Raw genomic sequence first — 11,813 nt, forward strand, 5'->3', positions numbered from 1 at the left:
AACAGTAACACAAAGATAATATTACAGTACTCTAACCAATATCTCCAAAACCCACCATCATTTCTGAACAATTTTTTAAAAATTAAGTTTTACAAAAATAAAAGTCTATCATATTTTCAATAGCCTCAGAGAGAGAGAATCTTTAAGTACTGTACTGAAAGCCCTGCATCACGAATACTAAGCAATTTAATAAAAATTTGTAAATTATAAAGCTAAAAAATGACAGCACATACTATAAACTCTTTTGGCCGAATTGCTCAACAGGACAGAATAAAACACATTTTTAATATATGCCCTTAACAAAGTCAAAATAATTTCCTTATTCTAGTCACAACACAGGTATTATAGTACCACTGTCCCATAAGGACTGAGTGCCTCTCGCTAGCTGGGAGTTATCGACAGGTGCTTGATGCAAGTTCTGTTATCACTTGCCGTTTCTTTTATGACTAACTGTATCCTTTACTCAGCAAGCAGAACATGCATGATGCTGATACTCCTTGGAGTATCATAACTGAAGAAACTGAAACCCCCAGATGTTGTAATTCAGATCTGGAAACTTTCTATGTCCAGCTATCTTGTCAACTGCAAATAGTAAAGTAACACCTGGGATAGAAAACTTTTACACAAAAATTACTACATTTTCCCCAATAATGACATTTGTCTGATCACCAAGACTTACTGAAAATGCTTATGTTTACAAAAAACAACAAAAAAAAACCCAAACAAACAAACCCCTCAACCTTTTTTTCTGAACAGTGAATTCTCAATACTAGTTTTGATGGCTAAATAAACTTAATGTTGCCTCTCAAAAATACTGAGAAGATAGATTTCAGAGTAGCAGCCGTGTTAGTCTGTATTCACAAAAAGAAAAGGAGTACTTGTGGCACCTTAGAGACTAACAAATTTATTTGAGCATAAGCTTTCGTGAGCTACAGCTCACTTCATCAGATGTGAGCTGTAGCTCACGAAAGCTTATGCTCAAATAAATTTGTTAGTCTCTAAGGTGACACAAGTACTCCTTTTCTTTTTGAGAAGACAGAGTCGTCAAGCAGAGTCAATTATTTTACTTCCCACTAAACAATAATGGTACTTATTAATTAGTTAGCAGACAGCTAAAAAAGATTAATTTTAAAAACATGCATAAAGTCAGACCAATTCTTTAGGGACTTGGACACCAATCCTGCAATCATTTAAGCACTTGCTTAACTTACTACCATGAAGCAGTCCATTGTCAATGGGACTACACATGGCAGTAAAATTAAGCAAGTGCAGAAGTGCCTGCAGGATCAGATCCTTGGCATTTAACACTTCACAGAGCAAGAGCGTTCCAGTCATTTAATGATATACATCAAAGTACCATTTTCTTGAAATTTTTACATTAGTTTTTTTAAATTATTTTTCTTAGCACAAGCTTGTATTATACACCATTTTATACACACAATCTTCTGAAAGGATAAGGGTTCCCTCAATATGTAGTGTTAGTCTTTCAAACAGGTTACTCTGTAGGTTCTCCAATTAAGTGAATAATCTCTCTTTTCAGCTGCCCATGATTATCACTGTAGAGCAGCAAAAATCAAGCTATGGCTCTTTAGAGCTCCACTTGCAGATGTCATGAAGCCTTAAGCAAAGCAACTGGAGCGCTGAGCATGGGAACACTCTCCATATTGCGTGACACACAGAAATCTCAGAAAGGATCACTGATATAGCTCAAGTCAGTTTTCTCACTGTGCAGGGAGAGGCTTGACAGGAACTAGGGATGTGACGGATGAGGGAAGCATGTTGAGAAGGAAAACTCTGTGGGGGCATGGAAGGAGGCAGGACTTGGACGTGGAGCTCTATCGGGCAACTGAGCCTATTTATAGGAGGGTACGGGGGTGAAAACGAGTTTCTTTAGTAGGACACGGAGAATGAATAGAACTGTGCAGAGGAACCTGCACGGGGAACTGGACTGTATGGGGGAAGTGACAATATATGCAAAAGAATACATATATAACCACTGGTAGCAATCCATTTGAATAACGACAATTGATAAAATTTCTTTAAAATTTTGAAAAATCTCCCCAAACACTTCACTGATAGCCAGTTAAAACTACTCAAGGGCTTGCAACACCATAATAAAAAAGCCAGGAAATCACACACCTAAAAGTGGCAATTCTTCAACAAAAAAACTTCAAAACCAGACTCCAACGTGAAACTGCAGAACTGGAATTAATTTGCAAACTGGACACCATCAAATTAGGCCTGAATGAAGACTCACTCACTTTTCCACTCAATGCAGCTGATGAAGTGGGTTCTCATGCACGAAAGCTTATGCCCAAATAAATCTGTTAGTCTCTAAGGTGCTACAAGGACTCCTTGTTGTTTTTGCTGATACAGCATAAAATAGCTAACACTCAAACAAATTTAGTGCTCACACAACCCTTGCAATTATGATTTTGCCTTCTCCACATTCTTTCACTCAGCATGTATGCCTCTGACTCCCAACAAAACAGGCAGCCTTAACTCCAGCCGCAACCATCAGTTTCTGAAAAAGCAAAACCAAACCACCGCACTTCTTCAGTAAAACACAGAATCGTAGGACTGGAAGGCACTCAAGGCAGGGCTAAGTATTATCTAGACCATTCCTGACAGGTGTTTGTCCAACTTGCTCTTAAAGATCTCTAATGATGGAGATTCCACAACTTCCTTAGACAATTTATTCCAGTGCTTAACCACTCTGACAGGAAATTTTTTCTAATGTGCAACCTAAACTGCCCTTGCTGCAATTTAAGCCCATGGTTTCTTGTCCTATCCTCAGAGGTTAAGGAGAACAATTTTTCTCCCTCCTCCTTGTAACAATCTTTTATGTACTAGAAAACGGTTATCATATCCTCTCTCAATCTTCTCTTCTCCAGACTAAACCCAATTTTTTCAATCTTCCCTCATGGGTCATGTTTTCCAGTAATTTGTGTTGCTCTTCTCTGAACTTTCTCCAATTTGTCCACATCTTTTCTGAAATGTGGTGCCCAGAACTGGACACAATACTCCAAGCGGAGGCCTAAATAACGCGGAGTAGAGTGGAAGAATTACTTCTCGTGTCTTGCTTACAACACTTCTGCTAATACATCCCAGAATGATGTTTGCTTCCCCCCCACCCCATCTCCATAACAGAACACTACTATACTATAAACACTATTAAAAACATCTGTGTAGTAACTATTTATTCACATTGTTGTCAGAAACAGCAGAATTTGGCCTTGATAGCTGATGGAATACCTTAAGTTAAAAAATGCCATTTTGGTTTCCCAATCTCTCTATTCAATGCTGTTCAATCCCTAGGGCTGTAGGGATTCCCCCTAGCTGCATACTTCAGGCAGGGATAGAAACCAGCCTCTGAAAATCAAAAGCTTCAGAGCAACCAAGAAGAAGGAGCCTCCTGACTAGTGCAACTCTGCCATGTAGTTTAATTACTTACACAAACGTTTAAAATATGAACATATTATATATAATTTAAACTTGGTGCCCACTGTCTTATATCACATATGCCCCATGGCTGCACCCCTAGTCTGAAAAGGGCCTGACTAAGTAAGTGTGGCTCACATCATGCTCACAAATTTCAATAAACCACAGGGGGAGTTCCAAAGTCACAATCCCTGAATCCAGCCAACAGAGCCTAAGAGATCAACTCTAATTGCACCACAGTAGATCTCAATTACCAAAAAGGCAATGGGAAAAATGCAGACAATCTCTAAGGTAACCACATCCAGAACATTCAAGGCCTTAATTAGGTTAAACAAAAGATTGAACTATACTCAGAAACAAACTGGAAGCCATTGGAGAGCACTAGTATAATGAGCTCACATTCTTCCTTGTTTAAAAGGCAGAAAAAACAATTTTCCATTAGTCAAAGCTCCAAGTGTCCTTCAAGACTGCTCAACACATACAATGGTAGTGAAGTAGAAGAGAAAAATGGATGGAAACTGTAGCAAGGTCTGCATCAAAAAGAAGAGACCACAATTGCTTGGCTAGCCAAAGAACACTCAGAGCTGCTAACCAGAAGCAGTGATGGATCTAGTAAAATACTGAGAAATTATGAATTGCTTTGACAATAGACAGGCATACCTCAACAAACAGAGCACACAACCCCTGCCAAATCCTCCAGATGTTTCCCCGCTACTAACGAGCATCATTTCCATCTTATCTGGACTGACCCTAAGTCAACTTGTTTTCATTCATATGCTGGGAAAGTAATAGACTACATAATATAGCTCCAGCAAAAGAAATGCAGCGCTGGAGATTTATGGTGTTTTGATTTGTCAGAACCAGAAGTCTGGAAAATCTGGATACTTTTGGCTAGATGTAACCCTTTGCTAAACACTGGGCACCATCAGTGATAAAATCCTTCAGCCTAAAACTTTCAGACCACTACAGTTGGCTCCCCTTTTGTTAGGTTTATTTTATAGCAATGAATTTTATTAGAATTTAGAGCCGCTTTTAAGTGAAATTATATATTTAAAAATAATATAGGAAAAATACTTGATAAAAGTAGTTTTGAAATGCAAATTGCAATTTTATACACATATGGAAAAGTTGCTATTGGTCTCATTCCATGTATTTTAAGTCAAGCAGACCAATTTTAAACATCTGCTGCTAGCGCTGAGTGTGGCTCTCAAATTTAATACCTTGAATAATGTAATCACAATTAATCATATCATAAAATCATGTGGCAAATGAGCTTTCTTAGGCCCCAGTCCACCAAAAACATGCACACGGGCTTAAAATTAAGCACAAAAATATCCCATTGACTTCACTGGCACTGCTTGCAAGTTTTAAGTTAAGCCGGTCTGTAAGGCTTTGTGCAATCACTACCTAAGAGAATTATTCAATATAATATAGCTGTGTCATGTCTCTCCTGCTCTACCACACCCAATTATCAGTGTTTCCACATTTTAATGGGATAAAAAAAGATATGTAATCAATTTAATATTAAAATGTAAACATACCTCCTTCAGAAACTGTTCAAACTGCTCATCTAGTTCTGCTTTTGAAAATCGATGAGCCATAGTCAGCAATCTTAACTTCCAAAACAGTTCAATTACTGGAAAATACTAAAATTAAAAATAATGCAGTAAATGAGGCAGTGCTTTTGAAATCATAAACAACCTCGCAATTTCCTACTAGCTTTTCATGCAGGAAACATTAAAAGTTGTCTACCAAGACTAAATTATACCACATTTCCCCCAAATACTGTATTTACTGCAAACAAAGGTCCAAGCACCACATCTGAATTGCCTAGATTCCCTAGAACCATAGACTTAAATACCAACAGGACTGATTTAGCCCTTAAAACTTGTGAGGTTGATAAATAGGAACTTCTTCTCACCCTTCATTTTCCTCTTCAAAATGCAGCTCTTCCACCAACGTTATCAGGAAGGAAATATTTCATTTATAACGAAAGGGAGAAAACCACCATAAACATCAGTTTGCATCTATACCATATACACTTGCACAGTGCTGGATGTATTTTAATTGTTGACTGTTTGTTTTCCAAAATTGTGAACACTCTGGGGCAGGGAGACTTTCTCTAGAGTCTGTCCAGCACCGAGCACACTGCTAGAGCATAACAAATAAATAATGATTTAATCCATGGAAGTCTTTCGGGTTAGCTCTTAAAGACAGAAATTCTGTCTGCTCTGCATTCACATAGAAAAGTCAATAGTGCTTTTTGTAAAGGGAGGATTTGTGTTGTTTTTTTGAGAACAAATATTCCCCAGCTTCTCAATAGCATGTAACTTTTAGATATCTCCCTGCAGACTCGAAGTGGCTGTTTTACAGTGGTGCCATATATAGTTTTGAAGTACTCTGGAATCCTTCAGAACAAGAAGTGATATAATAAATTCAAAATAGATTAAGGGTTTGCAGATAAGGTTTCACTATTAAATATGAACTTTTTCAAGTATAGATCCTTTTCAGAACATAGAACTGTTACCTAACTAGTAAACTGATTTTGGCAGGCGAGTTCTGATAACTGTTTCCTGCTTTAACTCTTACTTTATCCAAAGACGACCCAACACTTTGACAGTACTAAAGTAAATTACTGCAAAGACTGCCCAGTCTTTGAATTAAATAAGATACCCTTATGTAAGCACTTGGAAAGAGTCTTAAAAAAACACAGTAAGAGGAGTAACAATGTTACCTCTCATGACACACGTAATCCAGTATGATTTTATATTTTTACAACAAAAAGTCTTGTGAGCTGTGACATTTTAATGTTACTACCTATGCCAACGGCTTAAGCAAGTGGAGAATATTTATTTGCAAGCTTGCTAAGAAAAAATGAGTCCTGATCTTCTTCTTACATTTTACCGTGGTTTTCTGTGCATTACATACATCTATACACACAGATTTCTTATAAATATTTACATTGTATCTTATAAAATTTCATCTGATGTTTTATTTTTCAAAAAGTTTTTTTTTAAATCAGTTGACATCCATTTGCCCACAGGTAATGCCAGTTATTAACTAAAATCAAGCACGTGCTTCCTGAAAAGACTTTAGGCAAGTTTCACCCTTAATAAGAAATAACCTTATATTTATGTCTTTAATGTAGAAGGATCCCAAAGCGCTTTGCAATATATACACACACAATATCACAAAATGCAGCCATTTCTGGAAATGGAGGGTGGTTGCCTGGCAGCACACTGCATCACTGCAGGAAGGGGAAACTTTGGCTAGAAGATTATTAAAAGCCTTTTTCTCATGGCAAATGCCATAATATTTCTAATATCTCATATTAAAGACACACAGAATAGACTTCCTGGAACTCAAGTTTATCTTCCCAGGAATGATGGAAAACTGACTTAACCCCATTGGGATTTGAAGCTGTGACCATAGAATCATAGAATATCAGGGTTGGAAGAGACCTCAGGAGGTCATCTAGTCCAAACCCCTGCTCAAAGCAGGACCTTTTTGGTGATGGTTGTTGTTTTTTCACTGCCTTGGCACATGGTTATGTTACTATTAATCCAAAAATATCACCAAAGGAGTCACAATCTTCAAACAGATAGAGTCCGTTTTTATATTTTTATAAGACCTAATAGAAACACTTGCATAACTTGTATTTTATACTGTTTTGTGTTTGAATTCACACATTCCTGAAATCCAAACTCATCATCAGTGAACTAACATTTGAAAGCCATGAACTGCACAGTCTATTTCCAATGCCTCAGCTGAATAAACTGCAGGAAGTAAACAGCAGCAATGGTAATAGGTGAATGGGATGTTGAAAATCTATTCAGTTTAAAGTGATCAGGAGGGCTGTTAATGGACTGCACAAGTGGGGAAGAGTTCACTTTTCAAACGCATGAAATTTAGTCTTATGCTGGGGGAGGGGAGTGTCAGTGTCCCTTTAGTCTAAATCTGGCCCTTCCTATTTATTTCGCTTTTTAAAAGGTTCCCACCCAGCACGGTGGGTCGATCTGCAGCCTTTATACACCATTCAACAGGACGCAAGAGGCAGAGCTCAGCAGAAGAAACTCCCAATCTCCCGGTGAACAGACGCCGAGGCCCGCAGCGTGCCCAGGAGGCACTAGGCCCAGAGCATCAGGAAAGGCGGGCTTAGCCGCAAGCCCCCCCCCGCCCCCGGCGATCGCCTGTGGGCAAGTGGGCGCCTCTCTACCCCTGGGCCAAGGCAGGGCAGCGGCGTTTCAGGCAGCAGGTCTCCTGGCTTCCCAGGGCAGGCGCACGCCGGAGCGACCCCGGCCCCCGCCCAGGGCACAGCCTCGGGCTAGCGGGGTAGGACAGGGCTCCCGCAAGGGCCGCGCGGGCAAGTCTGTCAGTCGCAGCTGGAGCTCTGTTGTTGGGCGCCCGGAGGGTGCCGCCTCCGGCCGGCCACCTACCTCCCTGACCCGGGCCAAGCCGGGCCGAAACGCCGGCAGCCGCTTCCCTTGAAAACTGGTAGGTTTGTCTGAGGCGCCGGAACTAGGTTACCTAGGTAACAGACTTAGCTCAGGTCGGCCACCGTAGTTCCCGCGACCAACGGCCAGGCTCAGCGGCAGCGGTCACATGACGTCTTCCTCGGGCTCGTAGAGGATCACGTGAGGAAGCAGATCCCGCGGCTGCCATTGCTACCGAGGCAAACTCGGCTCGGCCCCACCCTGGAGTCCAGTGGGGGCATCGGCACTCTACTCTCCCGGTCCTCCGTTAGCCGGTCTGACCGAGGGGGGCTGCCGCGAACCTAGGTGGTCACGTGATCTAATTCCCCTCTCTCCATGTCGTGCAGTAGCCCCGAGGGCGTCATGTGACCTGTGTGTGCCCACGCCCGCCAGGCGGAGTGCAGGGATTGAGCGAGGGGGAAAGGGGAACAGCGCCCCCTGCCGCAGGGAGGGGGAACCGTCGGGGCCACAGGGAGGAGCGGGGCGGGTGGACGGAGCAGAGAGTAGAAGGGAGGGCGGCTGGGGCGCGAGGAGCTCAGCGACGGGCCGTGCGGAGCTGCCCCGCCCCCTCCGCCATCGCCCTCTGTGCGGGACGCCCGGGCCCCCAGGCTACAGCCATCTGCCGCCGCGGCGCTCGCGGGCGGGCGGGTAACGCGGGGACTGCGGCAGGGGCAGCCCGTACGAAGGCAGCGGAGCGGGGCTCGGCCCGGGCCTAGAGTTCATCCGAGCCGCTTGCTCTACAGGTGTTCGCTGGCGTCCCGGCCGGGGCAGCGGGGCTACGGCACCCACAGCGCCGGGGAGCGGCTTGGGCTCGCTACCAGCGCCCGGCCGCTTCCCTCCCCCGCAAAGGGAAAGGGGCTAAGGATGAGTCGTGACATGACAGTCACAAAACCAACCGCCCCCCACAACAAAATGGACTTTTTCCTTTGCTGCTAAAACTGCCCCTTTAACGAGCGTATACAGTTGTTATGACTGAGCAATAATATAACTTGAGTCTGTTACAGTGCGAATTTAAAATCTTTTGAAAATAGAAGAGTTTGGTATTTTTAAGTGTCTGTTCCTGCTACTGAAATTTGAACCGGGGGTGTCATAAGAGGATGAAGTTGCCCCCTCTAGACTTTGGTTCCTCACCCCAACACCCAGACTTTTCATAGGTCTGCATGCTCCGCTCCCCCCCCCACAACTTTGCAGCTGTAATCACATATGTTCTATATGCTAATACGCCTTTGCCTCTCCCCCTCAAATGTTTCTGAAATGATGTCCCTGACTTGAGTCCTGCATAATGACAAAATAATCAGGTTTTATACGACTGTCCTGCATGGGAATATGAAATCTATTCCCCCAGCTGAGGGCAGTGCTCCCTGTACTGCTGGGGTGAATGTGGTCCTCAGCAGGAAACTGAAATCTGGTTTTGGTTGAAGATGTCCATCATGCACATAGCTATTTGTATCAGTATAGCGTAGCTCATAAATGCACTACTGGGCTTCTGGCAATTATCCCTTATCTTAGACAAGTTTTGTTTAAAAAAAAGCAAAAAACTTGAAGTACTAAATGGCATTTGTAAAATACATGAAAAAGGTTCAGATATTTAGCCTACCAACTTCCACACTGTTCAATTAAAGAAGACTGTCGTACCTCACTGAGAAACTCTACGGGGCTTACACTGACCCAAAAAGATCATGCCTGGGAACCAGTAGAGCTGCCTGAGGTCACAGAAAATTTGGTTGGGCTTTCTGAGACTTACTGTCTGAGACATCCTGCTGCTAAGCATCGGTGTAAGGGAGGGCAGGCACTGCAGGAGGACTATTGGCAAATGAATAAAAAGCAGGCAGTGTTCAGAGACGGCATCTGAGAATTGTGAATAGATGGGTTTTGGCACAGATGCTCTGATGTCACCTCTAAAAGCCGCTCCATCTATCTCTCCTTGTTTCAGCAGGGTCAGAGTTGGTGGTCCTTTGGCAAATCTTGTTATCTAGGCTGCCTGAAGCCGGAGGCTGGAACTGAGCAGCAGGAACAGAGATACAGGACTTTAGCTTTGTTTTTCATTCCATTGCTGGCAGTTCTTCTAAGTACAGAAAGTTTACTGTTCTTTTTGTTCCTTTATTCCAGAAGCTGTGCTGGAGCCTGTGGATGGAATACTCAGCCAAAATGGAATTTAGTGTACAGTTTTTCATTCAGTTGCCATTTCAGGTCTCAGCTGAGACCCTCATTGCTGCCATTCAAGTCAACTTCTGGGACTAATGTGATGGCCACTTCTAACCAAAGAGCTGTTAGTCAAAAGGTATGAGAGACATATCACTTAAAAAATTACTCTGCTAATATTTAGCAAAAAATAAAAGAGTACTTTTCTTGGTGCCAGTAGTGACAAGAACAAGCAACCGCTTCTTGCATTCACACACAATCCCTTTCTAAAACTTTTCCAACATTTCTGCTTCAAAGTTTGGTTACTTTGTTTTAAATACATTTTAGCACATATCTGCAAATGTTTAAAATATTCCAGAAATTAATGACCCCTGTCTCCTTGACCACTGACTTTCAAATAGCTTCAGAACAATAGCAGTCTGTGCTTGCATATGCTGTCCAGCCTAAGGGCTGTCAATTGTGTTTGTTGTGAGAGTCACGTTGCTTTAGGAATTTTTATGCCAGTATATAGTAAATGGTAAAACATAACAAAGGTCACTTACGAATATAAATACACATTATTCACACACATGCATTCTGGTCCTCTCTGCTGAAAACCCTTGAAACCAAAAGATTTTTGTAAGGCAGTTTTCTTCAAAGAGCACTAATACTGCATACCAAGTTGCATATGTAGGGCCATTTATAGCATTTCATCTACATGCACAACTGCTGTTGACAGTCATGGGAAATGTGCAAGTCAGGCTAGGACAGTATATGGCCTTAAGAGTTAATGTATTAACTCTTAACACAACCACAAATTTGTTAAACATGACAACATCCTTTCATAAAGCTGGCAGAAATATCAGTGTCCAGCATTTGCTCTTTTCTCTCCTTGTATAAGAAAGTATAATGTGAGACAGAGCATCTGAAGATAAAACAAGTTAATTAAGAGATTGCCCTCTAACAAATACATGGTTTGAGCCTGTTCCAATTTAAGCCAATGTGAGTTTTGCTGTTGACTTCAGTGGGATCAGGCCCATAGTGATGAACGTGACATCATTCATTGACAGTGAGAGTTATTTCATTAGCAATCAGCTACATAAGCCTACAGCGCTACAGGCTGCTGAACAGTGTTGCAAGCTGAAGCAATGATATTAAGCAAACAGGGAAGTTAACATCTGTTCAAAGAGGCTCCCATGTAGTGTGGAAAAATGTCCGTTGGGCTCAGCACTGTGGAAACCTGAGCCCACATGATGATGGAGATGAGAGAAAAGGTATGCCCTGGCTTAGATGTTTAAATGGTGTGAATACTAATGTTCCCACTTACCATATAAAGGATTTTCATTTCCTTCTAACAGCAACCAGTTGCAGCCACATTCTCGAGGCCACGTAACTGCAGTATTTAACAAAAACAGAGAGCAGGGGTAGCCATGAAGATCAGCTACTGCCAAAAAAACATGTCTGAGGGTTCTGAGAAAATAGAGTTCTCTATCCACTGTGATATACACTTTGGCAGGAGTGAGTACCAATTAATAGGATGAAATTCTGCCCCCACTGATGGCAAAGCTCCTATTGATTTAATCAAAGTCAGGATTTCACCCATGTACTTCAGTGATGGCTTCTTTTTTATACATATACCTTTTCCTTAAGATAGCTGAAGTGTATGGCTTCATATATTATAACAACAGTGTCAAACTATTGACTATAAAATTAAAAGTATGGATATTTTATACTTTTTGTGTAGAAAAAAGTTCAAATAAAAAGTCTGCTGCATCTACT

At 41.9% G+C, this 11,813-nt stretch overlaps 1 protein-coding gene across 4 annotated transcripts in view; it reads right to left on the minus strand.

Moving 5' to 3' along the window:
- CEP162 (centrosomal protein 162) overlaps positions 1–8,258 on the minus strand; it is a 95,099-nt gene extending 86,841 nt beyond the window's left edge. For 2 of the 4 annotated variants that reach the window (XM_074948048.1, XM_074948047.1), the window contains exons 1-2: positions 7,878–8,257; positions 4,983–5,087 (exon numbers count right to left, since the gene is read on the minus strand). In XM_074948048.1, coding sequence (XP_074804149.1) covers positions 4,983–5,042 — 60 coding nt within the window. In that variant the 5' untranslated portion in view covers positions 5,043–5,087; positions 7,878–8,257. Of the gene's footprint in view, positions 1–4,982; positions 5,088–7,877 lie in introns of all 4 variants that reach the window. The other 2 variants (XM_074948050.1, XM_074948049.1) reach the window with 1 other exon arrangement.
- Positions 8,259–11,813: the final 3,555 nt, after the last annotated feature.

The sequence above is a fragment of the Natator depressus genome, chromosome 3 (assembly GCF_965152275.1).
Source record: "Natator depressus isolate rNatDep1 chromosome 3, rNatDep2.hap1, whole genome shotgun sequence".
Classification (NCBI taxonomy): Eukaryota; Metazoa; Chordata; order Testudines; family Cheloniidae; genus Natator; species Natator depressus.